Source organism: Pan troglodytes, chromosome 18 (genome assembly GCF_028858775.2).
Source record: "Pan troglodytes isolate AG18354 chromosome 18, NHGRI_mPanTro3-v2.0_pri, whole genome shotgun sequence".
Classification (NCBI taxonomy): Eukaryota; Metazoa; Chordata; class Mammalia; order Primates; family Hominidae; genus Pan; species Pan troglodytes.
This window is the reverse complement of record NC_072416.2, coordinates 82,226,477-82,250,576: the sequence shown is the minus strand read 5'-3', so window position 1 is coordinate 82,250,576 and position 24,100 is coordinate 82,226,477. Positions and strand designations below refer to the sequence as shown.

The following is a 24,100-nucleotide window of genomic DNA, read 5'->3' as shown; positions in this document are numbered from 1 at the left end:
TGTTGAATTGTCAAAGAGTTCATTTTTTTTGGTAGTGGAGCCATAATAAAGCTTAGCAATGCAGTTTTATAACTGAGTGTCTCATATTTTCAAATGGTTCATCTTTATCTTGACTTTGCGGTTTACACATTTTTGCCATTATTTATTTCACTATAATTTCTTTGCAGATCTAGTGCACTTAAGGTATTGGAGAAACTCTAAGGAGCTCAAGATTACAGAGTAATGATAGTCCTTCCACAGTTCCCTATGAGGAGGGTAGAACACCACCACAGGTCAATCGAAAACTTACCACTTCCTGACCTTGGCAGATGTAAATGTGTGGTTATGGTTTCTTCCAGGAGAAGTGTGTGATTTAGCTGGGGAGTTAAGATGAATGTGCTGGGAACAATTTGAAAGTGATGTGAAAATGTGTCATTAGGTGATAAATTGTGATCGTGTTAAGTGTTGTGAGGTTCAAGGCAAGTACAGATGCTTAAGGCTTGGCTTGCTGGAGGGAAAACGTGAGCCTTGAGCCCCAGTGTGCCAGGTTGACAGGGAGGAGAAGAAAGGAGGGGCCTTCCAGGTGAGGGGGCGTAATGTGAGCACAGCATGAACGTGGCAGGGTCATGCGTTTCACAGGACAGCCGTGAGGAGCTGCACACGTCTTCCCACAGGAGAAGCTCATACAGTGTTAGATTGTTCTGGGAGTATTCACCCTGGTTTGAATCATCCATTTTAAATTATTTCTCTTGTTTTTTTCTTTTTCTTTTCTTTTCTTTTTTTTTTTTTTGGTCTCAATATAGCACTCTGAATAACCCTGCTGATCAAATGGATGTGATTGGAGTAGGCGGCATTGACTTTGAAGATAACATCGCCCGCTTTTCTTCAAGGGGAATGACTACCTGGGTACGCTCTTCTTTGCTAAATAATTGTATTTAGCTGGACAAACTACTGTGGCTAGTGGCACCGGTTGTTGACGAGCCTTGGGGTGTATTTGTAAGTGCACAGACACCCTCATATTCACATGGGAAAATCCGGGGCTGTGAGTGCCTGCCCAGCCGTGAGGACGAGAGATGTGGGCCCCGTCAGCATCTGCCACTTCATTCTGGCAAGTCCACAGCTGCTGTGATGAGCACGGGCTGATTCTAAGCGGTGTTTCCAGTTTAACTTATTAATTGATTTCTGAGGAACTCACCTTTAGGTGAATTGGGTTCCTGCCCGTTTACCCTATCTAGTAGTGGTAAGCAGTCCTCCTCAGTGGTAGGTGAGATGATTTTTTTTGGGGGAGGGGGGCCTTAAGAAGTTGGAGAAACCATTGAGAACAGCTTAATATCAACTCTGCTAACACAGAAACAATTGTATTTAGCTGGACAAATTCAAAATAACTGCTACAGTTAATAATTCAGCTGTTTGGGGTTTAATTATGCAGCACGTTCACCCACCTTTACCTGTCAAAGTTTGATGAAAAATTAGACGCTCGTGCAGAACAGCAGTTGGGTACCTTTGCCCTCGCTGTGGCCAAGGGGAGCACCTGCCCTTCTCATTCTTCAGGGTCACAGCATCTCTTGGTGTTTAACGTCACGTGCCACACTCGGAGGCCTCAGATAAGTCCCTGGAAAGATTCCCAACTGCCTGGGAACACTGTGGGCCTCGTCCACACTGTAGCCACTTTACAGGATAGCCTTCTGCCTGAGCCTTTGTACTGTGACAGCGTCAGCCCCCAGCGTCCGCGCCACTCAGCCCCACCAGGGGTCCCCGCCTCCCACATCACGTGCCTCTTCCTGGAGCTGACCCGTTGGCTGGGGACCACTCTCTCATGTGACAGTCTGTGCAGGGCAGGCTGCGTGTCCTCCCGTCCACGCTCCCTCAGCATGTTCCTTGTGCTGCCGGATACTGGGAAACTGCATCCACCACTTTGTCCCCAGCTCCCAGTGTAAATGCTCTCACCGAACTGTGGTGAGATGTCATCCACTTTGTCCCCAGCTCCCCGTGTAAACGCTTTCACCAAACCGTGATGAGATGTCACGTCCATGGCCTTCATCACCGGCCAGCTTTTTAATGGCATTTGAGAAATGTCCTTCCATCATCACAGCTGCAGTGGAGGATGCCTTTACTCGGTATCCCAGTATGTGCATCCACGGTCCTTGGGTTTGATGGTCAGAAAAGGGCTTCCCTTCAAATTGGGCTCCTGTTTTCTGACAGAATATGAGATCCTATTCTAATTCTCGTTTTGCCCCAATTCTTAAGAAGCTTAAGCAAGTACTTATTAAAACGTTATCCCAAGTTAGTCGTGTGGTTATCTTGTTCCTTCTCAGTGGTTTCTTATTTGCTCTTTTACAACCGTTTGAAACATCCACTCATACCGTGTACTTTTTTCCTTGTAAAGAAACATGTTTAGGTTTTTTTATATTTTAATTTTCTAATTTTTCTAACATATTTCTAATTTTAACTTATCTAGAGATAAAGCAGTTTCCAGTTTCTGGTCTTGGTGATAAGCCAGTGTCCACTTTCCAGTCTGGCATGTCAGCAAAATTAAAATACTTATCTTTTAATTGCTTTATGCCTTTGCCATTGTTCTGGTTGTTATAAAATATATTTTTAAAAATTTACTTTCTACATTATCGTTTAAGCTTATCTTCTGTATTGTAGTGAATTTCTTTGTTTTTTTCTCTTTTTTTGGCGGGGCGGGGTGCGGGGCTGAGGGGGACAGGATCTCACTCTGTTGCCCAGGCTGGAGTGCAGTGGCACAATCACGGCTCCCTGCAGCCTTGACCTCCCGGCTCAGGTGATCCTCCTGAGTAGCCGGGACTACAGGCTTGTGCCACTACATCTGGCTAATTTTTGTATTTTTTGTGGAGATGGGGGTCTTACTGTGTAGCCCAGGCTAGTCTGGAACTCCTGGGCTCAAGCAGTCCACCTGCCTCGGCCTCCCAGAGTGTTGGGATTACAGGTGTGAGCCTTGCGCCTGCCTGGAGTGAATTTCAGACTAAAACCAGTACCTTCCTAAGGTTATACTGTTTTTAACTAACCCATATCTCTGTTCTGATTTGATTCACTCATGATTGCATGTGGCTGTATGCCAATGTGCGAGATGTAGCAACCAAGCTGCTTTTATTCATAGGAGCTACCAGGAGGCTACGGTCGCATGAAACCTGACATTGTCACCTATGGTGCTGGCGTGCGGGGTTCTGGCGTGAAAGGGGGGTGCCGGGCCCTCTCAGGGACCAGTGTTGCTTCTCCAGTGGTTGCAGGTGCTGTCACCTTATTAGTGAGGTGAGTGCTGCCCCCTAGAGACCAGTAGCTCCCACGTCAGGACAGGAGCACTCGGTGCCAGCAGAGCAGGAGTCGTGTCTTGCTTCTGCCCTGTCTTGGGTTTGAGAGCTTAGGCCCTTCACAGCCTTGCTCTGTCTCTCCTTCTTCATCTCTGCAAAGAGGTAGGAGTCACTTCTTTTATAGTTAGATGAAGTGAATGTGAACACACTTTATAAGCCCAAGTAAACAAAGTGCTGATAGGCAAAATAACCTGTTTCTTTATGTTTGTGTTCTGTTTTCTAATATCCCATTTATGTGCTAGAACTGTGATTTTTATATCCAAGCAAGCATAAATATCAGGCAGGGAACAAATAGGAAGATATTTCCCTGCCATATATCCTCCATTTCCTTGGGGATTCACTTTAAAAAAGAAAAACAAAAAACAAATCCTACTGCATATATGTAAGATATACAACATGATGTTATGGAATACATATAGATAGTAAAAAGGGGGTTACTCTAGTGAAACGAATGAACATATCCATCTTCTCACAGTGTTGCCCATTTGTTGTTTTTGTGAAGGGGACTCACCTTTTAATGTTCTCTATAGCAAAGGATGTCAAAGCCACCAGGGACTGACAGTCACCACTCTGCTTTGTCTCACTGAATCTCATGCAGTTGGAATGGAGCTTAGTGACTGGCCCTTAATCTTGCAGATAATGAAACTGGAAGAAAGTTCTCAAGGAGGCCGGGTGCGGTGGCTCACACCTATAATCCCAGCACTTTGGGAGGCTGAGGCAGCAGGTCACCTGAGGTCAGGAGTTCAAGACCAGGCTGATCAACATGGTGAAACCCTGTCTCTACTAAAAATTACAAGTTAGCCAGGTGTGGTGGTGGGCAGCTGTAATCCCAGCTACTCAGGAGATTGAGGCAGGAAAATTGCTTGAACCCGGGAGGAGGAGGTTGCAGTGAACTGAGATCGTGCCATTGCACTCCAGCCTGGGTGACAGAGCAACACTCTGTCTCAATCAGCCAATCAATCAATAAAGTTCTCCAAGCGAGTAGACCAGAGTTGATGTTCACATGTTCTCACTTTCATCGGTGGTCCGTGTTTCCTTACTCTCAGCTGTAAAAAGATGTCTTTGGGGCTGGCATTTATCTTGTTACTGTATTTTCCCCAAAAATAAGTTGTACTTCTTCTATCTAGATGAAGTTTTAGTTGAGTGTTGTGATAACACACAAAACTCTGCGTATTTGGAAGTTATTCTATGCTAATTTAAAAATTAATTAATATAGGCAAATAGTATTAAATGTCTTTATATTTTAAGTTCTCTTTAAGTAAATTGAATATTGATTTCAGCTTCTGATGCCAGATATTATTTTGTTAGTAATCCTTAATAAAGCTAGGTACTTGGCTGGTTGTGGTAGCTCACACCTGTAATCCCAGCACTTTGGGAGGCAAAGGCAAGAGGATTGTTTGAGGCTAGTAGTTTGAGAGCAGCTGGGGCAACATAGTGAGACCCCATCTCTACCCAAAAAAAAGGGGTAGATATCCATCTCTTTCCCCCTTTCTCTGTTCTTCCCTTACAGTTTGGAGCCAAATTCTTGAGAATGTTGACATTGGCCAGACTGGCCTTTGGAGAATAACCATGTGCTTGCTGGAAACACTGTCTTCTCTTGCCGTTGTTTTCCTCTCTCCAGTGTTACATCAAGTGAGGAACAGAGTGGAGGGAAGGTGGATAGTGGGCTACCTGGCCTATTTGCACACTTGTATTTGCCAGGTGGAGAGAATTCAGTTAGGGCTGCAGCTTCTAATCTTGTTGATTCTGGAAACAGAAAATACTGGTTCATTTCTCCTAAACACCATGATTGTTAGCAGGAAGTGAGGGCTCTGCCTTCACCGTTGAGCCCGTCAGCTCTCTGCTATTGAGTAAGCGGGCAGCCGAGGGGTTGTTCCTTTTCCCAGCAGCTTCTTTAAGTACAGATATTTTCAGCAACAAGGAAGCCTTTCAGTCTCCTCATCTCACTGCAGCAGATGAAACTGCTGTTGTGATCGTTCAGAAACCTCTGTGTGTGACAGTCGCTCATAATGGAAGCCGAGCAGCAGTGGCGGGCCTCCCGAGCTCCAGCCTGATGATGCTGTGAAAGGCAGTGGAATGCAACCCTTGAGTTCACTTTATAGGCAGGAAGAGGAGGAAGATTGTTGACCCATAGCTTTGAGCACTTCTTTTCTTCTGTCATGAAGAATCTACTTTATCTCCTCTACTTATGTCAGATTTCCCATTTAGAAAACCTGCCTAGACTCCAACACCAACCATCATCACATACAAATATTTAGGAACTTAGGAGAGTTAAGTTTTCCTTTTTTGTGTACTGATACTCCCACCTCAATTTTAGGAATTAAAATTCACTTGTATTTATAATACATAAATACACAAAAATGGATGTTGTAACGCTAGTATCACCAGGCTAAGTTCCTAGCCAGGTCACACTGTGTGTTAAAGCTTGTTCAGATGCATTCTCATGGTGAAACTGAAGGTTCTGAAAGGCATCATCCATCAGGGTGGCTCATCCCAGACAAGCCTCCCAATCTGGAAACAAAAAGGCAAGGATTGGCTTTGGAGGCGGCGGTCCTCACTCAGACCTGTGCCTGCCTCCTGCCAGTCCTGTGTCGTGGCCCCTCCCCAGGATCTGAGTGTGCTCCTCCTCCTCCCAGCCAGGCGGTGTCCCATGGCAGCTTCTTCCTGCGACCAGCAGGCTTCCTCTCCCCAGAGGAGTCAGTACCTCCTATACATTCATGCCTTCTGCAGCCTATGTGGTTGTTTAGTTGAATTATCACAAAAATATGTGTTACTGATGCATTTAGCATAAGTGGGTCCCGTAGAAGGTTGCGGAGCGGTCAGTCCTGGATTGGGTACAGAGATGAGTGTGCACTCATTCTCTCATGCAGGCTGTGCCAGACAAGCACCTGTTGGATACTAAACAAGACTGCAGGCCTCTTGTGTGCACGTTTGTAGGTTAGGTTTTAGTGGTCCAATTTTCATTCTTTTACTGAGAGAAAATAGGCAATTCTTGATTTTTCCTCCAGCACAGTCCAGAAGCGTGAGCTGGTGAATCCTGCCAGTATGAAGCAGGCCCTGATCGCGTCAGCCCGGAGGCTCCCCGGGGTCAACATGTTTGAGCAAGGCCACGGCAAGCTCGATCTGCTCAGAGCCTATCAGATCCTCAACAGCTACAAGCCACAGGCAAGGTCAGTGCACCGCCCTGCCGATGGGTCTTTCTCTCCTTCACTGGGCTCTGGGCGAATTTTCCCTCTGCACAAAATACAAGCCTCAAAACAAAAAATGATAACTAAGCACAGAATTCTCGGGGTGCTTGGAGAGGTTTTGCTGCTGCTTCTCCAGGGTGCTGCTGGCAGAACTGGTAGCTACTTTCGCTTACTGATGTGATCTTTAATATAAATGGTTAAAAGTAATGATTTCTGAGTGGTTTTTTTGCTTTTGTTGTTTACTCTTTTAGACTCTTGAAATAATCTTAGGTTTACAGAAATTTTGCAGAAATAGGAGAGAGTTGTCATACAAGGCTGCCCAGTTTCCCCTGATGCCACCATTTCAGATGAGTGGAGTACAGCTGTTAAAACTGTCATACAAACACTGACACTGTGCTGTAATTCACCCGCAGACCACATACCTCTCGCCAGCTCCTGTGGTACTCCCGTCCGGCCTGGGCCCTGCTTTGTTTTCACTCTTATTTTGAAATGATTTTAGATTTACAGCAAAGTTTCACAAATAGTTCATAAGAACCCCTGAGTCCTTCACCCAGCTTTCCCTAACCTTAGTATCTTCCATAACCTCAGTGTGAGCGTCAGAGTCTGGAAATGAGCCTTGATGTAGCACCTGCTGACGGACCTGCAGGCCTCACGCAGATTCCGCCCATTGTCCCACAGGCCCCTTCTCTGGGATCCAGTCCAGGATCCCACATTGGATTTCATTGTCCTGTCTTCTTGGTTTCTTCTAATCACAGACGGTTCCTCCGTTTTCCTTCATCTTGTTATTGGGGGTATTCATTTTCATCATTTGATTATTGTGGTCTCTCAGTCTGGGTCCTCCAAGAAGCAGACGTCAAGCTAGGATTACATGTTCAAAAGATTTGTGGGGAGTGAGGGCCTCTGAAGGATAAAGGGAAGGGTGTGGGAATAGGCAAGAATTGCGGTGCTGATCTGTCACCGGAAAGTTAGGAGGACTGGGGAGGAAGAGGCTCACACAGGCCTGAAAAAGTTTTGGCTGATGGGAAATCCTTGAACCAGATTGCCTGTTGGAGGAGTCCTGTGTCCCCCCGGAATGGGCCTGCCCTAGTGCCTCCTGTGTGCTTAGTCATTGGCTGGGAGCAGCCCCAGGGGAAGCGTGGCCTTGGCACAGACGTGTGAGGACCTGAGGGTGGCAGCTGCGGGTGTCAGCCAGCAGTGTCCTGCAGAGGGGACCTGAGCTGCTGGCCCTGTGGGGCCAGAGGTGGCTCCTGCCAGGTGTCTCCACTGTGCAGCCCGTGTTTCCTTTGTGACTTCTCAGTGTCTTGTGGGGGCATGTTTCGAGATGGCCTTGTTTCTTTACATACTTCCACTCACTCATGTTAGCATGCCTTGATGGTTCTTGCCTTTGGTCATTACTCCTGACGACTCTGACACGTGATGATTTTCTTTTTCCTTCATTCCATTTACATTTATTAATTGGAACTCTCCTGGAAGGAAGAGCTGTCCTTTCTGTCCCATTTATTTATTCAATTCTTTATATCAGTATGGACACATAGATATTTATTTTACTCTGTGGATTATAATTAATATCATCATTTAGTGGGTCATTCAAATTGTCCCCGAGTTGGCTGTTGGGAGCTCCATCTAGTTGGCTTATGTGTGTTTTCAGCGTGTGTCCAGCCTTTTCTGAGCACTTTCTGTCTTCTTGGCAGCACAGGATGTCCTGTCATGCACCTCTGTGCTGTAGCCTTGGTATCAGTTCTGTCTCCAAGCAGCTCTTTGCTGATGGCCTCTTCTAAAGAAATCAAGACCTGGCACTCGGGGTGCTCAAAGCTGCTGTGCTCACAGTGGTTACTGCGCTCTTCAGACAGAGCTAGGCAACGTGTGGACACGTGCACAGACACACACGCCTGCTTCTGTATCTGCCTATCTGTGTAGGTACTGGAAACATGAGTTCATGCCACCTCCAGGTTCCAGCCAGTATCTCACTGTTCATTCCAGCCTTTCCCTATCCTTGTTTCTATTTATTTATTTATTTCTTATTTACAGAGATGGTCATGTTACCTCTGTTTCTAACTCCATTGTCCAACAGTGAGAAGCCGGGCTCTCGTTATCCACAATATGTTGGCTTATTTGCTTAGTCGTAGTGTATACGTACTGAGCAGCTTTGGAACTGCTAGCCCATGTCCATGTGAATTTTTTGAATATAGTATTTTGTGACAGTGCGTCATTATCTTTGGCCCTACAGAATACAGTTATAGTGTTTTTTTCAGTTACTACTTAGGTTAATTCTTTCCTTGGTGTCTTTTTAATACAGTTGGACTCATTTATTCATATTTGTATTCCTTTCTAGATTTCCCCCACATCCTGGTTGATTATAACTTGTTATTGGGTGTGTGAAACATGACTGTGGTTCTAAGGATGTGTTCGTTTGTTCTTGCATTGCTATAAAAAAATACCTGAGACTGGGTAATTTATAAAGAAAAGAGGTTCAATTGGCTCCTGGTTCTGCAGGCTGTACAGGAAGCATAGCACCAGCACCTGCTTCTGGGGAGGCCTCAGGGAGCTTCCAATCATGGCAGAAGGTGAAGGGGAGCCAGCACTTCACATGGCAAGAGAGGGAGCAAGAGAGCGGGGAGGTCCCAGACTTTTAAACACCCAGATCTTGCCTGAGCTGAGCGAGAACTCAGTTATTACCAAAGGGATGGTGCTAAACCACCCATGAGGGATCTGCCCCCATGATCCAGTCCCCTCCCACCAGGCCCACCTCCAACATTGGGGATTACAAGTCAGCGTGAGATTTGGAGGGGACAAGCATTTAAACCATGTCAGTTCCCACTCGCCCATTCTTTCTACCAGGCTTCCACACACGCCTTAGGTAACCATCACATCAGGTTTGGGTTTATCCTTCCCCCCACCCCCACCACCCCACAAATGAGCACATACATAGAAGGATAGCATCACTGTGGATATTGTTTTGGATTCTGCTTTTTTCAGTTAACGTCCTGGAAATCTCTCCACGTCAGTGCATAGAGATTCTCCTCCTTTTTCACAGCCGTGTCCTGTGAATGTACAATCGTTTAAGCCACTACTTGTCTACATATGGGCTTTTAAGTTGTTTCCAGTATTTTGTAATTATAAACTTGTAGTGAATAACCTCAGGCCTGTGTGTTTTAGTTTTGTTGGAGGTGTTCCTTCAGGGTAAATTCCTAAAAATTTACCCTGCTCAGCATTGAGAGCGTCTGGTAGCTCTGTTAGGTAAGGTGGCACTGCTGATCTGGGTTGAGAGCATCGGGTAGCTCTGTTAGGTAAGGTGGCACTGCTGATCTGGGTTGAGAGCGTCAGGTGACTTAGGTAAGATGGCACTGCTGGTCCAGGTCGAGAGCGTCTGGTAGCTCTGTTAGGTAAGGTGGCACTGCTGGTCAGCGTTGAGAGCATTGGGTAGCTCTGTTAGGCATTGCTTTGTTTCTCTGTGGAAGGGTTGTGCCTGTTGGTATTGCATGAGCAGTGTGTGTGAGTGCCGGTTTCCCCAAAGCCTCACTGACAGAGTGCTCTGTCTTGCTACTTTTTACAAATCTGATTGGTAAGAAATGGTATTTCAGTATTGTTTAATTTGTGTTTCTCTATTTATGAGTGAGTTTGAACACCTAAGTCCATGTTTAAGAGCTTTTTTTTTTTTCCCTTTCTTGTGAATTGTCTGTTCATTTCTTTTTCAATGGGGTTTTTGGTCCCTCTTTAGAGTTCTCGATATATGAGTGTTAGTAACCCTCCGTCAGGGATGCATGTTGCGGATTTTTCTGCCACTTTGTCAGTTGTCTTTTGACTTAGTGTAAGGTGTTTTGCCATGCAGTTGTTTTTTAATAGTCACATTTGTTACTCTTCAGCTGATGCCTCTGTATTTTGAGTCCTTAGAAAGTCTTTTTCTGCACTGAGGGAGGTAAAAGAGAAATTCACCCGTGTTTTCTTCTAATATTTGTTTGCTTTCTTTTATTTACTTGAAATTCCTTAATCCATTTGGAGTTAATTTTTGAGTATTGTTTGGAGGTAGGGATCTAATTTTTTCTTTTGCCAAATGGCCACCCATTTGTTAAAGCTTTTGTGATTAAAAAGTCCATCTTTGCCCCAGTGATTTGAGATACCGTCTTTATTATGTACTAAGTTTTCATGTGTATTAGGTCTATCCCTGAGCTTTCCATTCTGTTCCACTGGTCTGTCTGTCCATGTACTGGTACCACACTGTTTTGATTTTAAAGACTTTATAGCATGTTTTAATGTCTGTTAGTGCTAGTTCCCCTTGTAATTTTTTTTTTCAGTGTTTTCTTGGGTATTCTTTTCTTTCTTTCTTTCTTTTCTTTTCCCTCTCTCTTTTTTTTTTTTTTTTTTTAAATGCAGCAGGGTCTTGCTCTGTGGCTCGGGCTGGAGTGCAGTTGCATGATCTCAGCTCACTGTAACCTCTGCCCTCTGGGCTCAGGTGATTCTCCCGTCTCAGCCTCCCAAGTAGGTGGACTGCAGATACATACCCCCATGCCCCACTAATTTTTCTATTTTTAGTAGAGACAGGGTTTTGCCATGTTGCCCAGGCTGGTCTTCAACTCCTGGGCTCAAGCCGTCCTCACACTTGGGCCTCCCAAAGTGCTGGGATGACACGCGTGAGTCACTTCACCCGGCCCTTCTTGGCTATTCTTGCATGTTTGTTTTCTTCATATGAATTTTCATATCAACTTATTTAATTCTATGAAAGAAGCTTGTTGGAATTTTTGTTGCAATTGCATCAAATTTTAAATGAACTTAGAAGTAATATTTTTATAATGCTGTTATTTTGTCTAAGAGCAAAGGATGTGTTTTCATTTGCTCAAGTCTTGTGTGTCTTCCAGGAGGTTTTACAGTTGTCTTCATATAGGTTTTACACATTTCTTGGTAAGTTTAAATATTTAATCTTTTTGTTGCTGCTGTAGATTGGGCTTTCTCTTCTTGTATATTCTCTAACTGGTTGATTTTATTTTTATATGTTAATTGCATATGCTGCTACCTATCTGAATTATTGTTTGAGTTAGTTTTACTATTGCTTCTCTAGGGTTTTCCAGGTATACTAACCTACCATATGGAAATAAAGATAGTTTTACATCTTCCTTGCCAATTCTTAAGGCTTCATTGATTATTTTCTGTCTAGTTGCATGGGCTGGTATATCTAGCACAGTGTTGAACAGCAGGGGAGAGAGTGGCTATCCTTACGTTGTTCCTAATCTTAATGGAAATGCCTCTTGTGTTTCTCCGTTAAGTAAGATGCTGGATTTATCCCTAAGGTGTGTATATCTATATATATATGTATATATTTTTTATTGTGGTAGATTATCTGTCTAGTGCTGTTTTTCTGAGCGTTTTCATGAGGACTGTGGATTGAATTTTGTATGCTTTTTCAGCATCTAGAAAGGTAATCATATGAATACTTTAGACCTATTAATATATATGGTTTGTGATATTAATGAGTTTCCCAATATTGAACCAATCTGAAATAAATCCCACTGGTCTTGCTATGTTGTTTTCTTAATATGATGTTGAATTCTGTTTGCTAATAATGGTTTCCTAGTTAAATCATGTTGAATTAGTAGTCGAATTAAACTGATTACAGAGCACAGTTACCAGCAAAGTTTACAAACACATTTCAAGTAGAACAGATACCTTTGCTGATGCATACAATTGTAGTCACATGGCCGATCCATTCAGGATTTTAAAACTAGGTAGTACCTATTTCCTTTTCTTTTTCTTTTTTTGGTGAACTTCAGACTTGTGAAGGTGGTATCTGTTTAGATAACTTAACTGTGATATGTGTTGATTATAACTGCCTGTGAAAGTCACAGTATCCCTAAAGATATTCCACTTGGTTTCTTATATAGCAATTCAGTTGGCCCAGATACATCTTTGTTATTACAAACTAATAAAAAGTACTCCTTATACCGTAGTTGCTGTTTGAGAAAGGCTGGCATCTCCTGTAATGAGGTGAAGCAGTTGCGCAGAGCCGCCTGCCCACTGCACGTGGGTGCAGCTTGAGAAGCAGGATCCACGTATGCCTGGTGCTCTCAGGGAGGCCATCGTGGGTCACGTCTTGTCTGAAACATTTGTCTGTTCCTGTGTTTTCACCTGTTCGGGCGTAGCTGACACCGCTGCTGCACTAGGAGTGATGTGAACCCGACACAAACTCAGTTCAGATAAGGGGAAACCGTGAAACCAACATAATTGCCAGAGCACTTGTGTCAGCACTTCTGACACAAATTATGTTAGGGTCCCCAGCACCTCTCCCAGGCTCGGTGCTTTAGGGCTCACGGGATTCAGCCTGTGGTCATACTCCCAGCTAAGAGTCATTATAGTGGCACAGCAAGGATGCACAGCGGCTCTGTAAGGGAAAAAGATGCCTCACACGGAGAGAGCCTGGAGAAATCCAGGCGCAGCTTCCTAAGCTCTCCCCTCTCTCCTGCCAGGCAGGGTCTCACAGAGCTGGCCCCTTTCCCAGCAGCAAGCTGCATTGACATGTGTACGTGTTTGTGCCCAGGGAAGCCCTCTACAGACTCAAGTCCAAGTTTCCATTAGGGCTGGTCACGTACTCATTCTCTGCCAGTGACAACTCCCAAAGCTCCAGACTTGTGAAAGCAGAGGTGTCCCTGCACATCACACTGTCTGTATAGACAGCAGGCTGGCACAGCGGCCTTATCTGTGCAGGAGCATTCCAGAGCCAAGTTCCCAGATGCCAGCCTAGGGCAGCGCTGTAAGCAAGCCGTTCTGAAGCTAGGTCTGCTTTGTTAACTCTGTCTTGTACAGTTGTGTTGCTTCATTGTAGTTTTCTCATATGATCTACTCTAACACTGTATTCTTTATTTCAGTTTGAGCCCCAGCTACATAGATCTGACTGAGTGTCCCTACATGTGGCCCTACTGCTCCCAGCCCATCTACTATGGAGGAATGCCGACAGTTGTTAATGTCACCATCCTCAACGGCATGGGAGTCACAGGAAGAATTGTAGATAAGGTGAAACTTCTCTCTGACTTGGTCTCTGACTTGATGGTGAACTTAGACACAGCCCAGACCTTTAGGCCATAGTTATTTCTGCTGAAGTTAAAAAAGGAAAAGTTCTAGGCCGAGGAGAGAGGATCACTTGAGCCCAGGACTTTAAGACCAGCCTGAGCAACAAAGTGAGACCTGTCTCTACAAATAATAAAGAAATTAGCCAGGAATGGTGGTGTGTGCCCATGGTCCCAGATACACAGGAGGCTGACGTGGGAGGATCACTTGAGTCTAGGAGGTTGATGCTGCAGTGAGCCAAGATCATGCCATTGCACTCCAGCCTGGATGACAGAGCAAGACCCTGTCTGGGAAAAAAAAAAAGGAAATAGCCCTGTCTAGGGTACCAGGGCTATTGGAAGTAGCGATTTGTTATATCCTAAGTCTGTTACAGAATAAGTCAGGGTATAAATTAATGAAACCAATTTTACTTTTTTGCTTTGGCATCTTGAGTTTGGCTCCTGAGTCAGCTAATTACATTTGATTTTTCATCTCTACAATTTTGCGCCTATAATTAAAGGCTGGTTGTAGTATTTCATTCTTTATTTATTTATTTTTTTTTTGAGACAGAGTATCACTCTTATTGCCCAGGCTGGAGGGCAATGGCACGATCTCGGCTCACTGCAACCTCCGCCTCCCAGGTTCAAGCGATTCTACTAGCTCAGCCTCCCAGGTATCTGGGATTACAGGTGCCTGCCACCACATCTAGCTAATTTTTTGCATTTTTAGTAGAGACAGGGTTTCATCATGTTGGCCAGGCTGGTCTCGAATTCCTGACTTCAGGTGATCCACCTACCTCAGCCTCCCAGAGTCCTGGGATTACAGGTGTGAGCCATCGCACCAACCAGTATTTTATCCTTTAATGTGTTTGGAAGTTACAGTCTTTTTTTTAAATATTGTTTTGTAAATTTTTAAAAATCTTAACTATGTAGACACTATTGCAATAATAAAAAATAGGGAAAAACAATAGAAAACTCGCTTCCAGCCTCAGCATACTAACTTGGCCACTGTTTTTTAAATAGTCTTTTCCAGCCCTTATCTGCAATACTTATTTTTTTTTGTTATCATTTTGCAATTGGCAAAAATTTACAACTTTTTTGGTGGTTCTCATTATATCATAAATATTGAAAAATTCAGCTGCCAGGCGTGTTGGCTCAAGCCTGTAATCCCAGCACTTTGAGAGGCCGAGGCAGGAGGATCACGAGGTCAAGAGATCGAGACCATCCTGGCAAACGTGGTGAAACCCCGTCTCTACTAAAAATACAAAAATCAGCTGGGCGTGGTGACACACGCTTGTAATCCCAGCTACTCGGGAGGCTGAAGCAGGAGAATCACTTGAACCTGGGAGGCGGAGGTTGCAGTGGGCCGAGATCATGCCACTGTACTCCAACCTGGTGACAGAGCAAGACTCCATCTCAAAAAGAAAAGAAAAGAAAAGAAAAATTCAACTATATGCATGGCACCAGTATACTTCTTAATGGTTGTTTATATAGAAATAGTAAATTATAATTTGTTTACTATTTTCCTTTGAACTGTTAGGTAGTTTTCAATTATAAACATTTCACTGAATATTTTTGCATATATGGTTTTCTTTTATTTTGAATTATTTCCTTAACATAAACTCCCTGGATTTGCTCCCTGAATCAGAGGGTGTGAACAGTCAAGGATGGCTGTTGGCACATCCTACCAAATTCTGTCCAGTAGAGTTACGTCAGCTTAGACTGCTGCCAGTGGGGTTCAGGAGAACATGGCTCCACCACACCTTCACTGGGTGATTTGCCTTTTTTTTTTTTTTTTTTTTTTTTGGAGATGAAGTCTCGCTCTCTCCCAGGCTTGAGTGCAGTGGCACGATCTCGGCTCACTGCAAGCTCCGTCTCCCGGGTTCACGCCATTTTCCTGCCTCAGCCTCCCAAGTAGCTGGGACTACAGGCGTGCGCCACCACGCCCGGCTAATTTTTTGTATTTTTAGTAGAGACGGGTTTCACCATGTTAGCCAGGGTGGTCTCGATTTCCTGACCTCGTGATCCTCCCGCTTTGCCCTCCCAAAGTGCTGAGATTACAGGCGTGAGCCGCCGCGCCTGACCTGATTTGCCTTTTAAAGTGTTTTTATTCCATTAGTGTTTTAAAAAATTGAGATAAAATCCACGTATCATGAAATTCACCCTTTTAGGTCGCACAGTTTGGTGGGTTTTAGTATATTCAGAAGGTTGTGCCAACATCTCCTTCAGGAACATTCCCTAAAAGAAACCTTATACCCATTATCAGCCACTCCTTCTTCCTTCCACCAGCCTTTGGCAACCAGCCTGCTTTCTGTCTCTGTGGGCTTGCCTGTTCTGGACTTCTCACATCAATGGAATCCTATAGCATCTGTCCTTTTGTGCCCAGCTTCCTTCCCTCAGCCTCAGGTTTTCACGGTTTGTCCACGCCGTAGTGCTGTCAGTGCCGCGCTGCTTCCTGTGTTGGAGTAGTGCTCCACTGGGCGGGTCGGCCACATGGCGTTTCTCCGTTCATCTCCTGCTGGGCATTTGGCTGTTTTAGGTGGTACATCTTTCAGCTTTCAGCTTAGATGGGGGTAAAACGGGCGGCTTGTGTAATGTGCACTTCAGTTCTTTGTGGGGTGGATATCTTTGGTTGTGTTTACGAATTCTATTTCCTCTTGTATGAGTTACACGTTCATTTCGTTGGCCCACTTTTCTCCTGGAATTGGGATTTTCTCTATCAATCCTAACATGATCGCCCTGTCATAGAGAAATTCACCGTTGCTGTGTGTTCAGCAAAATGTTCCTCCAGGTGATGCTCTTTTCCCTTTAATATTACTTACTGTAGTGGGGATTTTTTTCCTTCTGTAAAAGTTTTACATTTCATGTAGTTGAATTTTTATGTTTTATGACTTTTATTGTTTTGCAGATGAGAAACATCCTTCCAGAGAGATAATAAAATTTCCATTTTATTTTTCTACTAATTTTTATATATATGATTGTTAAATATTTAATTGTTTCATCTGTGTTAATTTGATGTGTTACAAGAGATGGGCGAAAGTTTTTCACTTGGGAACCAGTGGCTCCAAGAGCATTCTTTAAAAATCCCTTTTCTTCCTCATTATTTGCGACACCGTATCCTACAGATATTTTTCTTTTTCTTACTTTTTTCTTAACACACTGGCTTACTTGGGAAGTAAGTTCTGGCTGTGTGGATTGTGGAGGGAAATGAGTAATTTCGATTCGTCTGAAATACTGGTTAGTTGCAAGCTCTCACTGACGTCTCTTCCAGATGGCCTCTGCTCACGCTTCCCTTTCTGCTTTTCTCCCACCTGGAGGGTAGAAGGGTGGTCATCTCGCAGCTGAGCCAGCCCTCCCTCTGGCCACCTCTTTCCAGCTTCAGAATGTGACTCGGGACAGCTGGTGTCCCTGTCATGTTACTGCTTTCAATTAATGGGATTTTTTAAAGCATACAACTAATTGGGAAATAACCTTAAATCTGAGAGTTTTCATCTGTGTAAGTTCTCTCAGTCAGATAAAGTTCTTCATCAAAGAACTTTTGACAAAAGTTCCCGTTTTATAATAGAAAAAAAATGTCTCCATAAAATTGGAAGCTGTCAGAAATAGCGGTTTCTAGACTTTTCTAGTGATATGTCCGAGGCAGCCCATAGGCTGCTTTGGTTGTAGTTACTTAGTATCTGTGTATAAATTTTATTTTTCCCTATTTAGTGAAGTATTTCTCAGAAGCAGTTTTGGTAAGAATTGAGTTTTTCTGGTTTCCATGTGTTTTCTCCTGGAGCTTTTCACTTGAGCCTTTGTCTGATTTCTTTTTCCTGCAGCCTGACTGGCAGCCCTATTTGCCACAGAACGGAGACAACATTGAAGTTGCCTTCTCCTACTCCTCGGTCTTATGGCCTTGGTCGGGCTACCTGGCCATCTCCATTTCTGTGACCAAGAAAGCGGCTTCCTGGGAAGGCATTGCTCAGGGCCATGTCATGATCACTGTGGCTTCCCCAGCAGAGACAGAGGTAAGGATATGCGGGAAAGTGGCTTGTTTTCTTAGCTGTTTGACATCACCTTTCAGGGAGGGACAGGCGAAATACCTGGGGTCTCCACTGGAAGTACAGTTGACAGATAGGCTTATCCTTGATGGCCACAATTGATGGTTCCAGGGCCTCCGGAGCAGCTGGAGTTTGAAGAAGTAGCTCAGTCAGTGAGTGCTAGTGCTTGCCGTTCTGTGGCCACACAACAGCAGAGAAGACTGTTTTCTACCAGATTTCAAGCTCAAAAGGAGTGCACCAAAAATATACGTTCTCTAAAAGGAAATGTAGGGTTAATCCTGTGAGGCTCTAGTAGTTTTTATTGATAGAATATGCCTTAAATTTTAACTGTTAAACTCTTTAAGTGTTTGAATGGACTTAGTTATGATACATGAATCTTTCATCAGACATTTGTTATTGGAAATTCTTGTGTTCAAATTATTTAGGTTAAATTGATAAACAGAAATGATGTTTTTAAACCTGAAAGTTTCTTCTGGGCAATGAGGGCATTTCAAGTTTCGTTTCTTTTTTTTTAGTCAAAAAATGGTGCAGAACAGACTTCAACAGTAAAGCTCCCCATTAAGGTGAAGATAATTCCTACTCCCCCGCGAAGCAAGAGAGTTCTCTGGGATCAGTACCACAACCTCCGCTATCCACCTGGCTATTTCCCCAGGGATAATTTAAGGATGAAGAATGACCCTTTAGACTGGTAAGCACCTCACAGGATGCACTTCACCTCCCCAGCCTCCGTGGTGGGAGGAGGCACCACTGTTCCCGCAACTCTTGGAAAGATGTTGCTTAGCTTCTCGTGGAGCCTGGACTCTGATGACGCTGAGATGTTCGGGCTTTTGCCATGCACTTAGGGCAGCCTGACTTCTCTTTTGAAACTTTCACAAGTATGAATATGCAGTAAAAAGCTTGAACTTCTCTTCTCCTTCCTTCTCCCATTGAGCCAGTCAGCAAAGCCGTCAGTCTTACCCTCAAACCGCATCCTGGATCCTTCCATCTCTGGCCTTCTCCCTGCTCCCACCCTAGTCCATGCCATTGTCATCTCTTGCCTGGAGCACATCAGCAGCTCCTGAGTGCCACTGCTGTGGCTGCTGTTGCCCTAAATTCCACTCCTCTTCTGGCAACCTTGGTAATCTTCTTAAAACAACTTCTAACACAGTTTGCCTCAAGCTCTCCAGTGATTGCCTATTCTGACTTCCTCACCCGGCCGAGCCCCCTGGTGTGACCCATGCAGCCCTTCAGAATCTGGCACTGCTTCCCCCCCAGTCCCCATAGCCCCTCTCCCTGTGCCTGTTCCCTGCAGGGCAGCTGGGCTGACTTTCTCTTGGTGCATTAGCCAAGCTCATTTCTGCTTTTATGTTTGGACTGAGTTTGAACTCCATGCTGAAAGTAGGGGTAGGGGAAGCATTGAAAGATGTGACCAGGATAGTTACCGAGTCAGACTTGCCTTTTAAAATAAGATGTCTCTGGCAGCCACATTGGAGGGGCTCAGACCAGAGACGGGTAGACAGGAAGTGGTGGGAAGTTCGTAGACCAGGGCAAGCCCGTGGGCCTGCAGGAGAGCACCTGGAGTCTGTGCTGCTGAGAGGTGAGAATGAGGTGACCCCTAGAGGGTGTATACAGTGTCCCATAGGAAAGTGAGCTCATTTGGGAGGGACGGGGATGGAAAGTTGACCAGTGGCAGTGATATCAGTTAGCTGTGCCGCTGTCTCAGCACCGTGGCCCTGCGTGGCTTGTTCCAGCCTCCCTGCACTCCCGTGGCTGTTTGCTAAGCTCTTCTGTCAGCCACAGATGGTTGCCAGCAATTTACTTGAACGCGACTGCTACAGTGATGGTCCAGGACACTTTAAACATGTCTTTGGCCATTTCTTCTGGTCATTTTGTCTCTTTCATGCACCTGCCAGGCCCATGGTTTCTTCTTATCAGCCATTTCCATGTGTCCAGACCAGAGCACACAGGTCTCCTAAGCTGATGCCTGTGCCAGTGGGCCAGCCTTCCAGGCCTTCTCTGTGGGCCATGGCATGGTGCTCCTGCAGAGGCGGCCCTGTGGCCAGATATGCCTTTATTGCCAGTAAAGATCGATCATTTTAATGCCGTGGCCTATTGTTTTTCAGGAATGGTGATCACATCCACACCAATTTCAGGGATATGTACCAGCATCTGAGAAGCATGGGCTACTTTGTAGAGGTCCTCGGGGCCCCCTTCACGTGTTTTGATGCCAGTCAGTATGGTAAGTGGCAATGCTGTGCTAGCCAGTTGGTCTTTCCGCCCACTTTGGATGTTTGTTAAATGTTTGAGAAGTGAATCCCAGTTTTCAGTGATAGCTACCAAGGGAGTGTGCGCCGTGGGCCCCACAGCTGGGTGAGCCTGGGGCGAGGCTCTGAAACAGGTGGTGGTGGGTGTGACATTCAGCTGAAATACCAGACAGACTGATTGGAGACAGGGACATTCGTACTCTTTTCTTTAAGTTAAAAGCAGCTCTGCCATATATTTTGCTCCTTCTCAAGTGAATGAAAATCTTTATCCTGAGCACCGCAAATGAAATCAGATCACAGTTAGGCGCTGTGTATTGCTGGATCCTGCTCCTCTACTTTTTAGTCCCTTTTCAAGTGGGACAGGGTGGCACAAAGCAGACTGTTAGGTGTCAGTAACCTGAGACGTGTACCTGGTGACACTGTTTCTGCAGTGGTGTCCTGTCATTCAGAGGCGGCAGTTCCCAGCCTTGGTTCTTTGTCCATCAGGCACTTTGCTGATGGTGGACAGTGAGGAGGAGTACTTCCCCGAAGAGATCGCCAAGCTCCGGAGGGACGTGGACAACGGCCTCTCGCTCGCCATCTTCAGTGACTGGTACAACACTTCTGTTATGAGAAAAGTGAAGTTTTATGATGAAAACACAAGGTACTGTTGATACGCATTGGTATTTGGATAAAAAATGTGACTTTTGGGGAATTCAATTCTACCCAGCAAATACGTAAGTGATGATTTGACCTGTTGGTGGTCTTTCCAGTTAGCACAGACACATTCAGAGAGCTTGACTAGAAAAAAAGCCCTTTCGACTGAGCGCGGTTGCTCACGCCTGTAATCCCAGCACTTTGGAAGGCTGAGTTGGGCAGATGGGTTGAACCTGGGAGGCCAAGGCTGCAGTGAGCTGAGATCAAGCCACTGTACTCCAGCCTGGGTGTCAGAGAGACCCTATCTCAGAGAGAAAAAATAGAACACAAAAAAGAAAATAGTCCTTTATACAGTAGAGGGGTTCTTGAAAGTTGCTCATGAAGTAAGATGTTTATTGAGTGTGAGTACTGTTAATAATATAGAGGGTTCATTGTCTTTCCTTGTTAATCTTAGATATGAGCTACTTCAGCTTTAAACTTCCGTTTAATTCTTTTCCACTCTCACTCTGTTACTGAGTATATATAAATTTAAATGCACCAAAGGAACTGTTTCTTAAAGAATATTTCGAGTAAGTTATCGTATATTTAAATATTGTATATTTACAATAATTAATTTATTTATATTTATAGTAATTAATGTACTCAAGGGGAATAATGTCCTCCCCTTTATTGGGATCAGGGACTCCCAATGTATTATAAACATAATCACCTCTGTGTTTTGAATCGGTTTCTTTAGAATCTGTGACTGAACGTTTCTATGCTTCTTTCTCATCTTCTTCTCCTTCACTGAGCCTTGCTGGGTCTAGGCTAAGCAGTTATCTCTGGTGCATTTCGGTAAAGTACTGATTTTCATTTCATAAAATAAATTTTGCTTTAATTAATTCTACACATCAGCCGAAGCACTTAAATTTGCAGTTTTACCCAAACCCAGACAGTTGGTTTCAGTTGAAGCCTTAGTGTGGAAGGACTGGATTGTGGCAGGAGAAATTGAGTTTTGTCACAGAGACTAAATAACTGTGTATGGAGTGTCTTCATTCCCTGTTCCCTGTGTGTCTGTTACCACTTTCCCAGGCAGTGGTGGATGCCGGATACCGGAGGAGCTAACATCCCAGCTCTGAATGAGCTGCTGTCTGTGTGGAACATGGGGTTCAGCGATGGCCTGTATGAAGGGGAGTTCACCCTGGCCAACCATGACAGTAAGGCTCTGTTTCCTGAGGGCGTGGTCTTAGGTGTGAGAGCAGAAGCTCTACACCTCTGAAGTCTAGATTTCTTGAGAAAGAGAATGATGATCCCTCAGTTAGCTGGAGTCTGTGGAAAGAACTCATCAGTATTTTCAAAAGTACATCTGTGAGGCTCTAGTCTTGTCCAGATTTTTTTTAAATGAAAATATTTTATGTAGCCATTCCTAATTTTAGTGCCACCTATTAGAGTCTTTATGTAATAGTCCCAAATAGGAACTACCTCACAGCTTCTTAATTATTTACAAAGTGCTATTCATGAAATAACTTTGTGTTTCCCGTGTAGGAAGTTCCCCCACAGATAAGGTTTTGGTAGCTGGTTTTGAGAACAACGTCTTAAGCATTCTTACTACCCATTCTGCAGGTCTGGACAGCTTGTTTTGAGCCTTTCACTGCTCTGAGTTATAACATCTATTCAGAAACCTAATGTTAATAGTATTTTTCTTTGATTATAAAATGTATTCAGAAACCTGATGTTAGTAGTGTTTTTTACTTGAATTTTGAGGAGATTACTTGTACTTTATGTGTGACAAGGCAATAGCAGCTCCTCCCTCAAGATTAAAAACAATTAAAAAAATACGTAGCATCTGAAGAATGTATTTTGGGTAAACGAGTAGCTATTATTTATTAAAGTGTTCGGCGTTCCTGTGTTCCCTTGACTTTGAACACTCTTTCCTAGTGTATTATGCGTCAGGGTGCAGCATCGCGAAGTTTCCAGAAGATGGCGTCGTGATAACACAGACTTTCAAGGACCAAGGTAAAGGATGCCATTCATGGGCCTTTTGCTTCTTCTTTCTCTCTCTCCCTTTTCCCCCGCTTCTCTCTCTGTCTCTCATCTCTGTCTCTCTTTAATAAAAGCTTTATTGCATATAATTTACATACCGTAACAGTTGCCCTTTTAAAGTGTACAATTCGGTGGGTTTTAGTGTATTTACAAAATTGTGGAACCATCACCATTGTCTACTTCCAGAACAATTTTATCACCCCAATAAGAAATCCCATGCCCATTCGACGTTTTGGTTTCTTTTAAAATTTGTTGCAATGTTACTTGAATGGTACCCACCACTTTGGGAGGCTGAGGCAGGCAGATCACGAGGTGAGGAGATTGAGACCATCCTGGCTAACACGGTGAAACCCTGTCTCTACTAAAAATACAAAAATTTAGCCGGGTGTGATGGCACGTGCCTGTAGTCCCAGCTACTCAGGAGGCTGAGGCAGGAGAATCGCTTGAACCTGGGAGGCAGAGGTTGCAGTGACCCAAGATCATGCCACTGCACTCCAGCCTGGGCGACAGAGGGAGACCATCTCAAAAAAAAAAAAACTACCTTCAAGGTTACTTGATGAATTTTTTTGTTACCCTTTATAAATTGTTCTGCTTCTGTGATTGCCAGATTACCAAGGTTTTAGAAAAATGAAAATGTACAAGATTCGTTTCTGTCATGCAAGTTTGTTACTGTGTATTTCAGATTGAGAGGCCCCCTCCCTTATAAAGTTGCCATTTTCTGTATGTGGAAGTTAAGGATAGTTTTATTAGTTGAAAACGTTGAAAAGAGAGGATTTCTCACCTTATCTACTTGCAACTGGAATATAGAACTTATTTTTATATTACCTGGAAGGGATTTTTTCCTTTTATCAAAAGCAAGGTTGATCAGTAACTGGATCTGTGTTTAATAGGTTATATTTCACCTTTAGGCACATAATGATTGTTTTCACAGTCACTTGGCCATGGGTTAGTGATTCTTTCTAAAAGCATTTCTCATAGACAGTATCACTTCAGGTTCTAGCTATAAACAAGGGATCAAAGCGGTGGTCTCATTGGCTTGTACCCTCTGGGAGATCCTTGTTTTTGGTTGGTGGGTGGGCAGAATCAGAAGTAGATTTAAGGATATGTGCTTTCTTTTGGTGTTCTACTACAGTGTGAAAATGAAATTTTTTAAAGGGGCATTTTATTCCCATAAAGACTTCAAGTTGAATAATCTTTTGGGTACAAAATAAGAATTTGAAAATAGGAATTTGGGTTATGCCTGATCAAAAAAGACCCTGATGGCAGAAATAAAACTCCCATCAAATACCACAAGGCAAATGGCGGTGAATGTGTTCCAGTTTTTCCTGACTGCTTCCCTCTTCCAAAGAAAGGCCTATTTTTTCTTCTACTCAGCTCCTAGTAGGATTCCTGCACAGAGAGCAGGGAATGTCACGTTTATAGAGCTACAGACATTTCAGATGTTATCAACACGGACAATACTAGATTCTGATGAAGACGTACATCATGTTCTAGTGCTGAGGAAAGCAATTGAATTAGGGGCAGAGACTCCTAGATTATCTGGTGGTGCCACTGATGATGCTGCCTGTGGCATTTATACATTTTTGACTTCTTGATTCATTACAAATTTTAAATTATGTCATCTGGGCA

At 44.0% G+C, this 24,100-nt stretch overlaps 1 protein-coding gene across 1 annotated transcript in view; it reads left to right on the top strand.

Moving 5' to 3' along the window:
* Positions 1 to 24,100, top strand: part of MBTPS1 (membrane bound transcription factor peptidase, site 1) — a 63,543-nt gene that overhangs the window by 29,176 nt on the left and 10,267 nt on the right. The window contains exons 9-18 of the mRNA XM_003315210.7: positions 783 to 885; positions 3,101 to 3,252; positions 6,320 to 6,481; positions 13,354 to 13,498; positions 17,349 to 17,537; positions 18,086 to 18,258; positions 19,673 to 19,788; positions 20,300 to 20,456; positions 21,521 to 21,645; positions 22,367 to 22,444. Of these exons, the coding sequence (XP_003315258.1) occupies positions 783 to 885; positions 3,101 to 3,252; positions 6,320 to 6,481; positions 13,354 to 13,498; positions 17,349 to 17,537; positions 18,086 to 18,258; positions 19,673 to 19,788; positions 20,300 to 20,456; positions 21,521 to 21,645; positions 22,367 to 22,444 (1,400 nt within the window). The remainder of the gene's footprint in view (positions 1 to 782; positions 886 to 3,100; positions 3,253 to 6,319; positions 6,482 to 13,353; positions 13,499 to 17,348; positions 17,538 to 18,085; positions 18,259 to 19,672; positions 19,789 to 20,299; positions 20,457 to 21,520; positions 21,646 to 22,366; positions 22,445 to 24,100) is intronic.